We start from the raw sequence: 19,702 nt of genomic DNA, 5'->3' as shown, positions 1-19,702 counted from the left end.
TGTATCATTTTTAGGATTAATTTTTTATAGCAAACACTGATTCTGGTTTCTTAGCTTAGCTTTGAACACTGATTCTGGTTTCCTTTCATAGATTTCAATATGGACTATCAGAATTGACAATAAACGGCATTTTTCAAAATGTGTGACAAATCACTTTTTGAATGTTTGCTCCTCAATTATATAGTCTGGAAATTACATACAAAGACATCATCGCGACTCGCTAGTTGACATTAAATGCGCGCGAGCGAGATAGCATAATACACGTATGTCGAGCCGTGATACATTCAACTGTCATTGCTCTCCCTTTCTCCCCAGTTGTAAAGTTGGTATAGTGAAGGACAGAAATGGTGACAAGTTCGTTTGATGAGACTGATTAGTATTTATGCATTTATCTGGTTTCGTCACATTGAGTTTCTCGATTTTTTAGTGTTATAATTTTTTTTTCTTTTTTCGACCATGTCCGATCCTGATAGGATCATATGGGCCTCCACAGAGTGGAGGTTTGTATTGACAGATTTTGTTTTTTTTTTTTTATGAGAAATGAATGTCAGCAGAATGTTAGGTTATAATAATTTGAACTTATAAACTGAATTCAAGTTTTATGCGTGATTGTGTAAATGGATAATAATCATATAAACAATTTGTGTAAAAATGGCTTCTAAAAAGCACTGGCACAGCTTTGCACACCAAACGCTCTATATAATATCCCAAATACTAGTAAGTATTTTGGAACAAGTTTCGATACTAAGTATTTTTTTATACTGGTAGTAAGTATACTTAGTCTTAAAAATCAACCAGTTTTCCCACCTCTAATAACTACTGTTCTGAAACTGACACTTTATATGCACCATGTGATTCATCAAACTATAGCAGTGGACCATTATAAGTCACTATCCAGTAATGACATTTCATTAGGATCAGTTTATTTTAAATATAAGACAATTTCTTACATAGAATGGACAATTGCGGCATCCACACTGCTGTTTTAATGTTCGGTGGTAAATATGGCACTGCCGTCCCGTTTATTTTCCACAGGATCCGCTGCTTAAGAGACCCCAGAACGCTGATTATTTGGTTTAATTTTTCTTCCGGAATCGTGTTTGGTGGAACTATAGTTCCAAAGCTGAAGAAAATCACGCCGTGTGCCGACTCGTTGATGAACTTCTCTAAATCCTATAACATAATGAATCAACATAAATTTGGTCCCACTGAGGAATCTTTGCTCTGTCTTAGTGGTGAAGACTCAATATTAAATGGTTTTTTAACGTTTACCTCAAGGCCAATTATATTCAGGCCGTGGCACTTGATACCGCCTAAACCATGGCATCCTCAGAGGATCCAAGGCCATGAGGCCTGAATCATCATTAGGCTGATTCATGTAAACATGAACAGATCGACTGCGAGGCAAATTTCTAGCCCGTAAGCTTAGATGTATGAAAATTTATAGTCACCCTTTTGCAAGTTCTACAGAATTTAATGAAATCATTCTAGCCCTTAATGTATGTAAAATCCTGCATTCTCTTTATACCTACATTAATTCTAGAAGCAAGCAAAGTAAAACCTAGCATCATTATAAATTTTATACTTATTCAATTTTAAACATACAAGCAAGCTGTAATTTAGTGCAGTAATGTTAATCCCAGCAAATGCAGTCCCTTTCAAAGCATGTACCTGGAAAAGGTCTGGTTGAATATTTCTGTGGTTAGCAAAAATTCTCAGAAATATGACACTCAATGTACCTACCAGCCAGGTACATAGGGTGTAAAGGCTGTCCTTTTGTCATTTTTCAGTGACAGAATTTGTAGGTAATATTTTTAATTCTTGCCTGAGTTAACAAGAAAGAAGCCAGCAGACGATATCACCGTGACATTACATCATCATCAGGGGGGTCCAGCACTTCATCCTACACCCTCCCCCCCCCTTTCGGAGGTGACACACTGAATTGTGAATTACGTCGGTAGTGCCAGTTATTAATTATCTTTAAATGCAATGCTAACCATATTTGTATTAAATCAGTGATGCACAAACCACGGCCCAAAATGGCATTTGTTGCTGCCCAAAAGTACTTCATTACCAAATTTAATTTCCTATATACTAAGTTCTATCGTGCAGCGTGGAGAGTGATTGGAGTAGTAATTTGTTTCCTGGATTAAGAATACCTACATGGTTAATTTTTTTAAATTCATTAAGCTTTGCCTAAACCACACTATAGTAGATATAAATATAAGTCGTGTATGATTTATTTTAATTCCATAATTTTAGATATTTTATAGATAGATGAGTATTTTTGACTATTATCTATTATGGCTTGGTTTCGCAGGGTTTAATTCAATTTTAAAAACTAACCAACATCATCTCTAAATTGTAGTCTCATTTCAATGAAAACAAATACGTATAACAGACCAAGTGTAATGTGCACTATTTATGGTGGATCTTAATAGCCTAGAGAAAATATCTCATCTCTACCAACTGAATGGAAGCATCTTTGATTTACGTTCATGTGAATATTTTTTCACAATTCATATATTTTACTAATAAATAAAATTGAAGTGTATGTCTGTGATTTCGAAAATTTGAATTTTAATCAGCGTTTTCAGTATTTACATAGTACCTAAGCACACTATTTGTTTTTTCCTGTCCGTTCCATTATAACTCGAAGCCAGGATACAGCTGGTCTTCGAGTCACAAGCTTGGAGTTATCAGCATTTCGAGAATGGCTGCTTCGAATAAATTCAACTGCACTACAGCAGCGCAAGCGAGTACATCAAAGCGCCCAGACATACCTGCAGGCATGTGATGGTATTGTTGAAGTTTTGGTGCCCTCAATATTTATAATATATTTTCTCTGCCGATGATCAATTTTTATTCAGTTTGTGCTGAGCGTAGGTCTAAGTATTGCACATCTAACAAGCTTACATGCGGAGTGAACAAACAAAATTTTATTAATCTATTTACTAATTTATTATGTGGTATTGTATTTGGCAGTTAGTAATATATTATAGTACCTACAAACTTTATCCATATTATTTATAAACTCACATTTGATAAAGGTGTCAGCTTCGATGGGATATGAACGCCGCCAACTTCGACCATCCGCTGTACCCACGGTCTTACGTGGTTCATGCTGAAGTGGCTATTGATCAGAATCATACTGTAGTTCTTGGAGAGGCTCCTCATCGAAGGCAGTGGCCCGAACACTGCCTCGCTGATCTTCTGTGATGGCCTATTAGAATAGTTCTCGTATATCAGTTTCGCCCACTGTACTTCCCATGTATTTATAAGTCTTTCTATAAAGCTCATCCGGCTTGTGAATGGTGCATAGTAGTTTGGAATGTATGCTGGACCATCAGGGTTGCCTGTCATGTCGTTCACCCAAGGGTAAGGTATACTCGAGACCAGACCAACTGTGGGAACTCCCAATTTATGTCCCACGGACAAAAAACACTCCGATCCGAATATTTCTGTCAAGTATAAGTCGTAGTCACCAGGTTTTACCAGGGCGAGTACCAATGGATCACCCAATAGACTCTCGCATGTGTATGTACAGAAGCCGATCGAGTCTAATAGATTGTCAGTAAAGGTCATTTTGTTCATTACGTTTATGTCAAGGTCTTCTTCTTCAACGTTCCTCAAAATGACTTCATTCAGGTTTTTTCTTCGTTCTTTCTGAAATAGATTTCAGAAATATTACTTAGAGATGTCCCCGTTAAATTAACCTAACTAACGTTAGTGGCACCCCCACCGAATAGTGGCTGACTTGAGAAACGGATGTGGCATATGGTAAGAGTCCTACATATTGTGCACACAATTCCAACACATATCAATGTAGGTAGGTATATTGTTTATTCATATTTACGCAAGATAAAATTAAACTAAACTTACGATGCATGGTATACTTCACTATTCTGACAGTTATCACTCGTGTTTCTCAAATCCACCATTATTTACTCACTAAACACCCGATTTTGACCGCTTCGTTAAGCGGCAATTAAGTAGGTAGGTATCTAATTTGGAGCAAAAATGGGAAATTATTTTTTATGACTAAGCATCTGGCTCATTGATACCAATTTATTCTTTTCAATAGATTCAACACAGGAAACACAAAAATGTGTTGAATATCGTGTAATATTAAATGTTTATATTATACTGGTCTGGGTCTACCCCGTTACCGATAACAGGCCAAACCCTGCCCCGACACAAAGTGTTATATTTCTGTCCTGTTCAAAAAACCTTTTTATCTACTCGTACTTCCCATATACTCAGGACATTTGAAACTCGATGTTAATGTCAAAATATTTCATTAAAATTCGGCAGCGTTCCAGTAGGTACTCCAACCAAGGGGTTTCCATAATAGGTAGGTACGGTCTTAAAAAAACTTATTTATATATTAATGATCCTCTCGGTTTCTAGATAGAAATATCAAAAAAGTGAAGTGGTGAAGGGAAGGTTGGGGCTCTGACGGGGTGGAGAGTCGGCAGGGCGGACATCAGTAGCGAAGAGTGGAGGTAGGCTGTTAAGATCCGACATAAATAGTGCAAGTTAAACTTTATTAGTCATACGTATTTGTTTTAATTGAACTAAGACTACAATTTACAGATGGCATTGTTATTTACAGATGGTTTTGGTTATATTTAAAAAAATTAATAATTACACCCTGTCTAAACCAAACCATAATAGTTTTGATATACTTTGGGTGATACGACAAAATTCTGCACACTTTAATTCATATTTATTTTCGTTGGATTAACAATTGAATACGTGTATTAATTAAGGCTCTAAGTACCAAAAACATAAAAACTGACATTTTTATAGAAAAATGTTCTACATACCAACGCCAATAACTTCAACTATAGTCTAAGTGCCTTAAGCAAGTCAAAAAAATACAGCAAAATAATTAAACCTGTCGACGTTGTAAGTCCGTTGGCGTGTTTTATTTATAATGGTGTAAGTAGCACTGCAGTGGTCAACGGCATTCAATATAAAATAGCTGTCGATGGTGTGTTGACACTTGTGAGTTTTTAATACCTAAAACTATGGAAACTGCCGTGATTTCTTCACACTGTAAAACTACATTTTTCAAAAGGTCTGCTTCATGAAATTTTACTGCAATGACTCGGTATTTTGTAACTACAGGCAATACTACTTTTTGGTACTTAGAGCCTTATTTAATACACGTATTCAATTTATGTCACGTACACATATTGTTATATAATATCTAAAAAATATCCAATGTTATGTATGATTTAATTGCATAATTTAAGATGTTTTATAGATAAACGAGTATTTTTGACTATTATGGCTTGGTTTCGGAGGGTTTATTAGAATTTAAAAAACTAACCAACACGATCTATAAGCTGAGAATGAAACGAATACTTATGTCTGACATAATTCAGTGTGCACTATTTATGGCGGATCTCAACAGCCTACCTCCACCCTTCGCCACTGGCGGACATTATAGGTTTATTGGGATCACGCTGAAGACTTGTCAGAGAACGTGAGACGCCTCCACCAAAGGCAGACATACATATTATGTTTTTTTTCCAAATATTAACTGGGGAATGGAGATAACTGCCGTGACTACTGATTAAAATACAATTACACCATACACATGGTAGCTTCTGATAGACTTCACTTTGTATTTGCAAAGTTTTGAACCACACAGGTACACACACCCATAATCACATAATATGGACGAACTTTCAGTAAAAGAAGATTCAGAAACTCTGGCTCAGCCTTCCAGAGAGAGGTGCATGCTGAGCATAACGCAAAAAGAAATAATTTGATAAGGGAATGCGATGTACTTACTACAGTTAACTTAGGTACTAAAAATCTCAAACGGAAATGGGCAGAACATAGTTCGAACAAAAGATAATTGACGGACAATTAATGTAATCTTCCAGTGGTACCCAAGAGGTACAAAATTTGCGGACGCTGGTTTGTAGAAAGTTCTGTTGTTAGAAAGGCCTCTACTAGTCCCTTTTCCACTCTTACCGGTTCGTAGTTATTCGCTGTCACCGTCACACGCCGAATTAGACGAGTTCGTCAATCCGGCATATTTTAGGGCTGCCCTGTGGTCATCTAATGTTCCTTAGGTACTACTGAATGACTGTATTGATGTATATTTGCCGAACGACATGTCAGTTCATCAGCTTGGCGGCGTCTATCACATCGCGTAGATGCTCTTGTTTGTCTCCTTAACCATTGGTTAGTTTTGTGATTTTTCCTCGTTATGCCCAACACGCACTTGTCCATGCCGCGTTTATTCAATATTTTTTTTATTTATTGTGGTAATTTAGTTAGGTACTAGAAGGAAAGTTTTACCATACAATTACCGTGGAAAACGGACTGGCTATTGTCACATTGTGGCCCTTGTCTGCCAGTCCCTTCATGATGCTGCTGTACATGGCGTAGTGACTCATGGTGGAGGTTGGGAAGATGCCCAAGATCCGTGCAGAATCTGACAATTCTGCGCACAATCCAAATAATGAGACCAGGAAAGCCGCCAGGTTAAAACCCTTCATCGTGTCTAGAATTTATTATTCACCTGTATAACAAAACATAATATTATATTAGCAAAAGAAATACAGTAAGCATATTCTCAATAGCATCCACACACGTATTTTTTTTTTAATATTCAATGATCGTAAAAGAATTCTCTTTTCTGCAAGATGGAGAGTGCTTAATTTATTTAGTTAAAAAAAACGTATTGTGCATACCGAATAAAAAGGATTACGATAAAATTAAATGATTGTAATAATAACACGTCATGATTCCATTTTTTTGGTTATTTATATGATTCTAGAAAACAAATGAAGTTCGCGAATATTTTTAATTTATTTATTGTAGGTTTTTTTCAGTTTGAAAATGGAATGTATGGCCATAGACAAAATTATTATTCTGCTAAGCGAAGACATACATCTCTGATTTAATAAATAATTGATAGGTAAATATTTGGTAATAGGTAATATCAAATTTTAATATTAACACATTTCTAAAGACAGAAAATAAAACTATTGTGCAATGAGCGTGGGGGATTCCTTTAAGAGTGTACTTCAGTGAAATGGCAAATAATTTTCAACAATAGGTACGACGAAATTTCTCACTAGTCGCCAATCGGAGATAGACAGTCGAGGTGTCCGCACGTCGATTTGATTTTTCATGGCGTCGGATGAAAATATTCTTAAATCGTGTAAAAAACTTTACGTATGTACTTAAAAAAGAAAACAAGTCAATGAATATACTATTATGATTAGTAATATAACAATAAACATAACATTAAATGGACGCATGTTGGATTTTTATGACAAATTATATTTCGTTCGGCACGCGTCATTTGCACAATCCGCACATCGCCTAGCCACGATCTTTTTAGACCATGCCTCAACTGAAGTATAGCCTTAAGCATTATGACGTCTAGATATATATTGTATGTTGAGGACCTACATAAACACTATTTTGACTTGTTTACCTGGCCTGGCCAATGCATTAATGTAGCTTTGATTTAAAAACCACTCCAAATACAAATAGAAAACTGTTTTTTTTATCTCGCATTTTTAAATCGTGTAGGTTCATTTTCATAATAAAATAGGATGTACCTACCTACCCAGTGAAATAAATTTTGTATTTTTATTGTCGATGCAATTGTCGATCATTTTGCAGAAAACGACCATCATGTCGCGCAAAGATGTTGAAATATTATTTATTTTCTAATATTATCAGATCAGATTATTTAAAGCTGTAGGATTATCGAATATTTTCATGTCTACTATATATGGATTAGGGAATCCAATCCCGGGATCGCAAACTATTTTCGATACCTATGAATCCCGGGATTGGTAAACATACATAATACGGAAACTTTCGGGATTGATTTTTTTATCAATTTTCATGGAAAATAAAATAAAAACGAAAATATAACAGAAAAAATACTTTTAATAACATTAGAAATTTTAATAACGTTAGAATGAAGTTTGATTTATCAGCCATGTGTTGCCAATTCATTTTATTTTTTCACATAAATTAATAAAAATGAGAAAGATTGGTAAAAAAACAATGCTTCGCACTTTTAACAAGTGATTCCACCATGATCTCATACGTTTTGCGACAGTTTCATATTTGGCTGCCTAATTACATTTATGAAGCGGAAAGGCGATAAACCATGATTTACTTTACTATTTTAAATCAACCTAACCCCTTCATTAAGTCTTTACTATCAGAAACAGCAATCTAATATAATATATGTAAACACTAAATCTAAATACAATATTGATTCTACGAAATTTTATAAATGAAAATCGTTTAGATTTGTAAATAGTTTAACATAATGTCCGTGAAGTGAATTTGAGAAATAGAATAAATAAATCAAGAAACAGTTGGTAAGACGTTTCAGCCATTTACACCTAAGCGTTATAAGTGCTGTCTTCTTTTTAGAGGAAGTAATTAGTAAATCATTGTGCACTACCAGCAAATGTTATTCTGGAGACCCACTGGTCACAGGGGGAATCGCCGGATAATAAAAATAACCATTTTGCTCAGCGCTCGAAATGGAAAAGATTACGAACCGGAGCGCTCGACAATTTTCTGAAGATATTTAGGAAGTTATCAAACTTTATGCGTATTTTATAAAAATAAGTGTGTTAAATGGCGTTCAGACGTTCAACAAATTTTTTCTACGAGGCAGAGCGATAATTTTACCGATTTCACGAAACAGAACGGCGCTCCGGTGCGTTCTGGTAATGCTAACAGAAAAATAATAAATCCGTTTATTTAAATGAATTTAGAGGACATCCAACAATGTATAATTCATTGCAAATAAACGTGTTTTTTTTGTGAAAAAAAATTGGAGACCTTATTTTACGGATAACTCTAGTAGGTATATAAGGGTCGCATGTAACTTAACTACCCACCACAAAAGGGGGGGGGGGCGTGACGCGATTAGTGCTTCATAATAATTATTATGATGCCGAGTGTAGTGAGATAGTTAGGAAATCGGGCTGCTGTAGTTACACTGCCCTTAAACTTAGCGATAGGTTGGGGGGGGGGGGGGGGGCAAACATCGTGACCTGCGGGCCCGCTTCTGAATGTGCCATGTACTATGATTTATTTGTCATATTTAACTCATTTTGCCATTTTTAGATATCCGTATTCCTTTAGCACACAGTTCCACTTAGATTAAATCACTTAATATTAATAGATTCGAAATACATGTTTCATAATAATTACGGTGTGTTTGTAAGTGCTTGTAAGTGTTCTCGAATAAATGATAAATAATATGTACTTACTACGTAATAATATGTACTTACGTACCACTTCAGCAAAGTGTCGATCGATGAAAATTCTATTCGGCTTAAATGTTTTCAGCTATTTGTGATTAAAATTTTTCTTCATACAAATTACAGGCTTGCCAAGGGGTGGCCGTAGTTATATTTGTAAAACACTCAGATTACTTTTTAACATTTGATTTAATGACACAGTTATAAAAGAACACCATTAGAATTAGGTACACATTATATTGCAGTATTCTAGATATGACTATAATCGAATTGTTTTCGATACAATCTTTTATTCAAAACACTTCTAGTATTCGCAATATGTATGAATATAACCGTGAAGTTTTAGATTATAACATTTGATTACTAAGATTTGATTACTATTATTTTATATTAAGATTAAAAATTGCATCAAACACTATTTTTATTAAATCAAAGCAGAGAAAACTGTTTATAGAAGAGAACAGCGTAACATTCTTAGCAGCTAATTTTCGTGTGCCTAAAATTAGAGTTTTTCTGTACATCTTTAGACAGTATAGAACTTACCTACATACTCGTGAGATGTTTGGTTTCAGGGCCGCCTTATTATATTTGGGCGCCCGACGTGATCAAATTTTGACAAAACCTCTACACAGATTTATATTGGCCAGAAAGTTTTTAATACAAAACTGTTTGGTCGGAGGAGTTTTGGAAGGTCCAAGTTGCATTAGTAGTTAGATGAAGTAACCAAGGTTTACTGTTAATATATAATACAATATAATACTGTTAATATTATTTTAATTTATTATATCTTTTCCACATTTTAAATATCTTATACTGAGATCATAGTCATCACCACAATTGATTCAATGTACTTTTATCTTTCTTGTACCATCACTTATCGAGGGTTCGCTGCTACTCAGAACACTTCGGTGTAGCTGCACTCGTGCCATGAATTTACTACATTTACCGTTGAACTTTCCCTGGACAATGGGTTAAGGAATGATGTAATTTTGTCCTTATAACGTGGTCGAGGTTTTCGTTTGAGGACGTCAACATGTTACCCTGTCAGTTCAAAGAGTTTAGAGTATACAGCGTCAATTCAACGTGATATCGAAAAAAATATTATTTATAATGAAAAAAATGGTAATATGTTAATTAACCGAAAATCTTCATTTCCTCCATACAGGTTACCAGGTTGCATTCGAATTAAAGCAATAACTAGCACTACTATCGAAACTAGCAATTAAATGTCGCTGCTTGACTACAGGCCCTGCTTCATACCGTATAAATGCCATTGAAAGAACATAACAGCGAACCATACGGAATTTAGGTTGAGGTTTAATTTAAATAATTGTTCAGCAGGCGTCTCAATTTTACAACGTTTTTATTAGGTCGTATTCTTGTTTGTCCGGTACAAATCTTGCAATCGATTTTTAACTAATTTCCCGACTAGCTAGACATTTGAAACTTTTAGAATATATCAGAACACGATGCCAATGCATTTTTTAAATACTTTGAGCCATTTGTAAGTATAATTAAATTCATTTTCAGTTAATTATGTTTTGTATGAAAAGTTATTTCGGAAGAAATCCGTAATGCAATCCACTATTATTGGTTGCTAGGGTCCTAACAACTAAATTATTAATATATACGTGCGTTACTATGGCAATCAATATGAGTGTCAAAATGACATTTTCAGTATTATTTCTATCAAATACATTTTTTTATCGTTTAAGCTAGTCAAGTTTTTATGATTCAACAGAAAATTTAAAAACGTTGTATATAAAAAGTTCTTTTTATCTTGTAATTATTACTTTTTAAAGACAAGGGTTGTTTTCTTTCTTTTAATTGTTTTAGTACTCTCTAAAAAGTATCCAATACCCTGCTCCAATTGTCGCATAGGTTTACTGCATAATTATTAAGTTTGCCCTTTTACTTCAGGTGATCCTGTAAATTATTGTATCTGTATCTAAATAATTAATGTACTTATAGTATTACACGTGGTTTCAGACAACATATTAAATTAGTACACACAAATTATACCTGCAGTTAAGTAGTTGTCATCGTTTTACATTACAATGATTACAATGATGACATAACGATGATAATTTTATAATTGTTTTCTGAAAACAATATGTATAAAGTAAAAAAATATGTACCCACACGTAAAATGTAGGTCATTAGCTTCTTAATTAATTAAATAGTATTTGTGTATTCAGTTTATTATTTAGGGCATACTTAATAAAATCAATAAGTAGTTGTCAGTTTGTACTGATAGCACTGACAGATAAACTGATAAAGATAATCGAAATATTGTTAATAAATAATATTAAATTTCATACGAATCTGATTGACATGAAACACTGAGGTTAGTGTTAAAATTGTTAGTATCTTTACCCATAACATCAATAATTATTGAATTTCTGAATCTGAATCTCGAAAATAATCAGTTAATTTATTGACACATTTATTTATTTTGTAAATGCTTTATTCTTTTTACCATCTTTTTTTCATATTGTTATGTTATAAGACCGTTAAATTTACTAAAATTATACAAAAACACCATTTACTGTAGAATTTTGTTATGATTATTTCATCCAAGATCAAAAAAAAAAATGTAGGTTAGCCCTAAATGAAATATTTCGCAAAAACCGTTTTAGCTGACATTTTTCCGATATGGCGGCGTTTTCCCATTGATGACAAAGTAGTAACCGGCAGAAAGTCAGAATCACTCAAAAGATCTTTCTCCCAATATTGCCAGGTCCGACGAGAATAAAATAACAAAATAAAAAATATCTGACAATCCTCTCATTTTTTTTTTTTGATAATTTATATACCTAATAATCGGTCTAGCATTATTTCCCAACTATTAAATCATAATAATGAATGATAATGATGTTTGTTGTTTATCTCACTATCGCATACTATTATGTTTGTAGGTCTTTGAACTACATTTCTACATTTTAGGACAGTATTATGAAATTTTTCTACCTGTTCAATTTAATCAGTCATCATCAACGCACGCACGCCCAACAATTATTATTAACTAACATACGCACCGTGAGTGTAAGTCCAAGGCATCTGCAAAAGACATATTTTAGATATATTAGGGTTTGAAGTCTTCGTTTTGTTAGGAGAAATAGAGTTTCTAAAAAAAACATAATAATTGATTTATATCTAGATTATATTCCATGTTCTTTTAGTTACTTCACTTTTACATTATCAAGTTCACGACTTTTGCAGTTGTTTTGCATTTAATCTCGAAATCGAAAAATTTGCAGATGCCTTGGTTTTACACTCATGGTGCGAATTATTATTACACTACGTACCTACCAGTGGCGAAAGGTGGAGGTGGGCTGTTAAGATCCGCCATAAATAATGCACATTAAGCTTTGTTAGTCATACGTATTTGTTTTTATTGAAATAAGACTACAATTTACAGATGGTATTGGTTAGTTTTTCAAAACTAATTAAACCCTGCCTAAACCAAACCCTAATAGTACTGGTATATTTTGGGCGAAACGACAAAATTGTGCACACTTTTTCATTCATACTTATTTGCTTTCGTTGGATTAAGAATACATAATACACAATAATTGAATACGTGTATTAAAGTCTGTAGTTACAAAATACCGAGTCATTGCAGTAAAATTTCATGAAGCAGACCTTTTGAAAAATGTAGTTTTACAGTGTTAAGCAATCACGGCAGCTTCTATAATTTTAGGTAATAAGAACTCGCAAGTGTCAACACACCATCGTCAGCTATTTTATATTAACTGCCGTTGACCACTGCAGTGCTACTTACACCATTATAAATAAAACACGCCAACGGACTTACAACGTCGACAGGTTTAATTATTTTGCTGTATTTTTTTGACTTGCTTGAGGCACTTAGACTATAGTTGAAGTTATTGGCGTTGGTATGTAGAACATTTTTCTATAAAAATGTCAGTTTTTATGTTTTTGGTACTTAGCACATTAATTAATACACGTATTCAATTGTCGGTTCATTTTTTTTTAATAATTAATCCCTGCCTAAACCAAACTATAATAGATAAAAAATATTTTTCTATCTATAAAATATTAGAAGTTATGTATGATTTAATTGTATAATTTTAGATATTTTATAGATAGATGAGTATTTTTTGACCATTATCTATTATGGCTTGGTTTCGCAGCGTTTAATTGAATTTTAAAAACTAACCAACATCACCTGTAAATTATTGTAGTCTTATTTCAAAGAAAACTAGCACGTATGACTGACGAAGTTTAGTATGCACTATTTATGGCAGATTTTAACAGCCTACCTCCACCCTTCGCCACTGGTACCTACTCTCGACAGCATCAGTATGTATGCCTATTTCTCACACGTCGTGCTTTTTAGTTTCAGAGAAATTAAATGTTTATACATTTTTAATCCTACATTATTTGAAACAGCCTCCGAAATATACATGTTAGAAGACCCTAGATTTTTATTTATTTGTACTGATGGGTGTAGCCAAATGTAGCTGCTGCTTAGGTGCAGCGTTGCCAACTTAGCGGTTTTCTTACTAGATCTAGCATTTTTCAAAATGCATCTAGCTTATGGCGTTTTTATTAGCGTTTTTTGATGCCTTCAATAGCTTTAAATGAGCTGAAAATAAGCTAGATATTTAGTTTATTATTTTTTCATATATTCAATGAATCGGTACTTGAGAAATAAAACAATAAGAGCATTCTGTGCGTTATAGTGATATATTGGTATCAGATGTTATAGTTCAATGTGTGCTTAGGCATGTCGCATCGGATTGTCGATTAACGGAGATTCCACTCTCTGGTATTACCTAATTATTACTGATCGTAGGTTGTTTTTGACAATTTTGAAATGAGTTTCTAGGAAAATGTGGATTATTGCACTTTTTTTCGATAGAAAAAAAGGTACTTATTGAAATATTATTTTCACAAAATCTAACGTTTTTCCTGCCAAATAGCTTGTTTTCGTACCCTGTCTAGGTGTCAACGTGAAATTGCCGCCCCTCCCAAATAATTAAATAATTTTAGTGGAAATATAAAATTTAGAATTTTCATATTTTTTTCTTATTATTATATTTCCTATACTCCCTACTTTAATTATAGTTTGTCAATTTATGGCTACGGCCGTATGTTGTAGCTTCACCACTGGGGAATGCCAAAAGAAATGGCGTATTTCAAAAAAACACTACCTTATTCTTAGGTCAATAATTATTATAAAGCAATCATTATTCGTAAGATGTTTATCACACTTGAATGGTCAAAGACATAGCTTATAATAAGTATCTTTAGAATCATCTTCAAATGTGTTAATCTTGCCGATTTTTTGAATAATAAAATGCCTAATTCTTGTCAAATTTGGGATCACAGAGATTATCAATATAATTTTTTATCGTGAATATTTTACAAAAATTATATCGTAATAAATTATACTAATGGTTTTATAAATGCGTTTAAAAATTAATAAATGTAAAAAATCTTAACACCACTGCACAGTTATGTACCGAAATATGACTATATTCTAAAACATTAGAGCGAGAGGTTTAAAAGAATACTATTTTATGTAACAAAAATACATTATGCAGTCATCAAATGTTTAAAATAAATATAAGGGATAATAAGGCTTCAAAATTATATAAATAGATTATCTACAACGTTTAAGGAGTGTCCAGGATCATGGTTTGAAAATACAATAAAAACTCATTTTTGACCTACGACGAGCATGTCCCCCCTTAAAAATTACACGTGAAGCAATTTGAAATCATCGAATTTAGTTCAATTTAAAAAAAATGTTTATATGTATTGGGATTATAAATTAGGATTACTAAAACATACATGTGATGTTTGTTTATTTCCCTTTAATTCTTCGATCCCCATTATATTGTAGCAAGTGCTCTTCAGCTAAAATCATTTAAGGCTATAAATACTTCAGCTGAGGCATGGTCTAAAAAGATCGTGACTAGGCGATGCGCGGATTGTGCAAAAAATGACACGAGCCGAACGAAATATAATTTGTCATAAAAATTCAACATGCGTCCTTTTAATGTTATGTTTATTATTATATTCGTAATAATAATAGTATATTCATGGACATGTTTTCTTTTTCAAGTACATGCGGAACGTTTTTTAGTCATCTTTAGACGATTTAAGAATATATTCCTCCGACGCCATCACAAAACAAATTGACGTGCTCACACCTCGACTGTCAGTCTCCGATTGGCGACGACTGCGAAATTTCGTCCCACATACTGTTGAAAATTATTTACTGTTTCACTTATGTACGCTCTTAGTTTTTACTTTTGCCGTCCCCTGAATCCTGTCGCCCGGGAGTGTCCTTTGGCGGGAGACTATTTGTACAGAATGTGACTTAAACTTTGGGTAGGAATGACTGATCTAAGAACAGGGAATCTGTCTGTGTCATTTAAAACATCCAACCGGTGCAAAGCGATTTTTTTTCAAAATTGTAAATTATTTATTCATATGAATTCTGCATTTTTTTGGAAAACCATCTTCTGATACCTAACGTTTGTCATCGTCACTCAGCAAACAGGATGAGAGAAATATTGATATCTTTGAGAAGAGAGTTTAGAGAAGAATTTTTGGGGCTCTTCAAAAAGTTGGCATTTGGGGTCAAGATAATAAAATGGGAGCTGTACCTGTACACACTTAATAGTTTATAGGGACGAAAAGAACATGTGACATGAAAATGCAGAGACTGCGTTGGATCGGCCACGTGGATAGAATGCTAGAGGAGATACCAGCAAGACGGGCTATCTAAGCAATTCGAGACCTTCCGGGGACCATGGCAAACGACTAACGAGGCCGGAAGAGATGCACTTTTTAATTTCTGTATTGATGTAATAAAAAGAATAAAAATAATGAATGGTGACATTTAATGATGATTCATGCCTTTTAGATCCAGTGACTGCAATCATATAAGATAGGATAAGTATATGCTCAGAATATCAGTCCTATGTTGGTCCTATGCGACATTTCTTTTACTACGGGAAAAAACTCGACTACAAATCGTAGTCCTCAGTTCCCAATGAATACGACGTCAGATACGAATCAGAATCATCACCGCCTTGCGCTACAAAGAATTTTCCAGGGTTTTTGCAAGGCGGTTTCATAGTCCCTGACCGAATTCAAATTAGCAATACCCGATGCGGGTAGATGAATAGTTTTCAATAAGGCATATTCTCTCAGCCGGCACAATTTTCCTTTGACTAGCATCAAGTAGAGTAGTTTACGTGCCAAAGTCCTTAAGAAACTCGATAGTAAATGCGAGGTATCCATTAAGGCATCTAGGAAAAAAAATTCCCCGAGGGCAAGAGAAGGACGACTGAAACTGAGATGGCTGGAATGCGCCACATGAGATTTAAGAATGCTGAGTGTCAGCGCTGGATCGTCCAAGATGGAGGAAGCTTTTGAAGAAGACCAAGACCCGCCAAGGATTATAGTGACATACAAGATAATGCAATGCTCGTCATGGACCGGATAATCTAGAGACTGGCTACGCAGAGGAAGAATAACGTAGATTGATAATCTCATCTAATCCGATAGAAGCAAAGCACGCCAATGAACGCGAGGCTTGAGGGTTATGCACACTGCAGAGTAATTGAATTTTTGAGTTTTCATGATATTCAGCCACAAGGGGACGAACGAGAGAACTAGACGAAGATTTACCCTAAAGATTAATAGAATATTTATTATCAAAGTTAGTGGAAATAATAAAACGTGTGTGTAAGTTAGATATCTCAAATAATATATTGAACATCAGCAGAATCTGTTGTATTGTATTATAACGAAATGGTAATACCTAATATGATTCCCGTTTTTTTATGATTAAAATAATAAATACGTAACTAGGTACTTACTAACCTTATTTACCGAATTAACAGATCGAGTTATTTTCACTTGTATTTAAGTGCACTGGCATATTATTTATTATGCTACGGATTTAAAAAAAAATGTATAAGTACTTACTTAAATTTAATTTATGTAAAATAATATTGTTTTCTATTATTACCACAGAGGTATTAAAAAATACACATATATATATAAATATACACATCACGTTAACGTTCAACTAAATAATAAATAACATGAAAAGAAATAAGTCTTTATATTATATTATAAAATGGTGATATCAATCTTTTATCAAACTCAAAAGATCTGATTATCGATTAATAGTAACCGACTAAACTATAGATTTTTTCAGTCTAATCCACTGGCTCCCAACCTATGGGTCGCCAAGGGTTTTCTGTTGGGTCACCGGCTGAGACAGTAAACATAAAAAATATTGATTTTTAACCATACCAAAATACTGGTTTAATGAACAAAATTGTCATTTTGAGTTGGTGTTGGAAAAGTATTCAATTCTGGTGTGCTTTGTATCATTCACATCCAAATGTTATCAATGTTATCATGCTTGTCTTTCGAGTTTTACTACGATTTGCTTTTACTTCTTACACTAAGGCTTCTTCTTGATTTGAAAACCAAAACAAGAAACAGATTAAATGTTGAGAATGACATGAAGTTGGCATTAACGAAAACTCAACCGCGAATTTTGGGGCTGGTTAACGAGTTTATATTAAATTTCAACCATCGCATTAAATATGTCTTAAGTTAAAATTATTTTGAATTAAAATGTAATGAAAAATCTATTTTTGATGCGTAAGGAACCGTAAGGATGCGTAAGGAAGGAGGAGGCAAAAATTGTAAGAATTTTTACCATATATAATACATGTGGCGAAGGGTGGAGGTAAGCTATTAATATCCGACATGAATAGTGCACACTAATCCTAGGTGCGCACGGGTGACTTTTATTAGTCACCAGCATTTCACACATGGTTATACGTTTCAGTTTAGCACGCCGCTGCCGCCCCGCCGCCCTCTCTACCACTGAGTTCTAGTACTAACACCCCGCTTGGCGCGTGTCTATCAGGGCCGCGCTAAGGGTGACTGCTATCCAGCGCTTGAAATGGAAAATTTTACGAACCGGAGCGCTTGATAATTTTACGAAAATATTAACACTGTTACTTATCTACTTCTATACATATATGTATTTAAAAAAACGATTGTGTTAGATGTTTTAATAATATGACATATCTCGCTCAGACGGTCAAATTAATATTTACACGAGGCGGAGCGATAATTTTGGGGACTGTATGAACCGTGACGGCGCTCCGGTGCGTTCCAGTCCATTTCGAGCCCTGCTGCTATCCGGGTGGAAGCCTAAAATTGCTGCCTCCCTATATAAAAACTTCATTTCAAAATTCAACCTCAAAAACAACAGTTGTATGTAGTGGAAAATCTATATACCTATATATATAAAGTCGGGTTAGTTACACCATTTATAACTCAAGAATGGCTGGACCGATTTTTATGATCTTTGATTTGTTGGATTTGTCTCCGCCCCGAATAGAATAACTATTAAAACGTCTGATAAATCACGGAAAAAATAAATTATGAAGAAAATTCATTTTCTCATACATTTTGTATGGAACGGCTTTTGACTGATATCGATGAATTTGAACGATGAACCTCGCGCATTTGAAAAGTAAGTAAATCTCAAAAAAAATAAATCCGTATACAGCGCCATATCCGATACATGACAGAAACAATAAACAAGAAACAAACAAACAAAATAAAGAATGATAGTCGAAATGTCTAACTGTCAATGGTGTAGTGTGCCCAACATTTCGTGCTTCATGTCAACAGCTCAATTTGCTTGAAAACGATACTCATTGGAATATGACAATCGCTGAAGCAATTGTTTCTGCATCTGCAAGTCAGATACGCACATTATTTGCTATCATTATTTCGACATGCCTCCCATCGAATCCACCTGAACTGTGGAACAAGTACAAGAATGACATGTCAGAAGACATTTTACATCGAATTCGTGTCAGTTCAGGGAATCCCGATCTCGAGGTGAATGAGGAGATACATAACCAGGCTTTGCTTTTGATCGAATACATGCGTTACCTCATGTGCGGCAGTTTTTTTAGTCAAGTTAGGAATGCCAACGCCACATCGTGGAATGAACAACGCTTTCAATCGAGAATTGGAACGTGAACGTGAATATGATCGAGATGCATTGAACCAATCAGTTCGAACGAATCTACCACTGTTGAACCCCCAACAGAAAGAAGTGTACGATACGTTAATGAAGGCAATTGATGATTGAAATGGTGGCTTATTTTTCCTCGACGCGCCCGTTGGAACTAGGAAGACATTCCTCATGTCATTGATTTTGGCTACTGTTCGTGCGAGATCCGAAAATGCTGTAGCAGTGTTGCTTCTTCTGGGATAGCGGCCACGTTGCTAGAAGGATGCCGAACGTCTCATTCAACGTTGAAATTGCCCTTAAACCTTCAAACGACTGAAAAACCAGCATGCAACATTGCGAAACACTCAGCAATGGCCAAAGTTTTGGT

The 19,702-nt window shown here is 34.4% G+C and overlaps 1 protein-coding gene across 4 annotated transcripts in view; it reads right to left on the bottom strand.

Moving 5' to 3' along the window:
* Positions 1 to 19,702, bottom strand: part of LOC147071498 (UDP-glycosyltransferase UGT5-like) — a 31,718-nt gene that overhangs the window by 4,425 nt on the left and 7,591 nt on the right. Inside the window, exons 1-4 of one of the 4 annotated variants that reach the window (XM_085948151.1) lie at positions 9,816 to 9,879; positions 6,333 to 6,544; positions 3,040 to 3,666; positions 951 to 1,173 (exon numbers count right to left, since the gene is read on the bottom strand). In XM_085948151.1, coding sequence (XP_085804277.1) covers positions 951 to 1,173; positions 3,040 to 3,666; positions 6,333 to 6,521 — 1,039 coding nt within the window. In that variant the 5' untranslated portion in view covers positions 6,522 to 6,544; positions 9,816 to 9,879. Of the gene's footprint in view, positions 1 to 950; positions 1,174 to 3,039; positions 3,667 to 6,332; positions 6,545 to 9,302; positions 9,767 to 9,815; positions 9,880 to 19,702 lie in introns of those variants that run through there. The other 3 variants (XM_085948149.1, XM_085948148.1, XM_085948152.1) reach the window with 3 other exon arrangements.

This window comes from Rhyacophila brunnea, unplaced genomic scaffold (genome assembly GCF_057557595.1).
Source record: "Rhyacophila brunnea isolate RB1 unplaced genomic scaffold, BYU_Rbru_1.0 scaffold_20, whole genome shotgun sequence".
NCBI lineage: Eukaryota > Metazoa > Arthropoda > Insecta > Trichoptera > Rhyacophilidae > Rhyacophila > Rhyacophila brunnea.
Note: the sequence above shows the minus strand (reverse complement) of the source record. Positions and strands in the feature narration are given on the sequence as shown.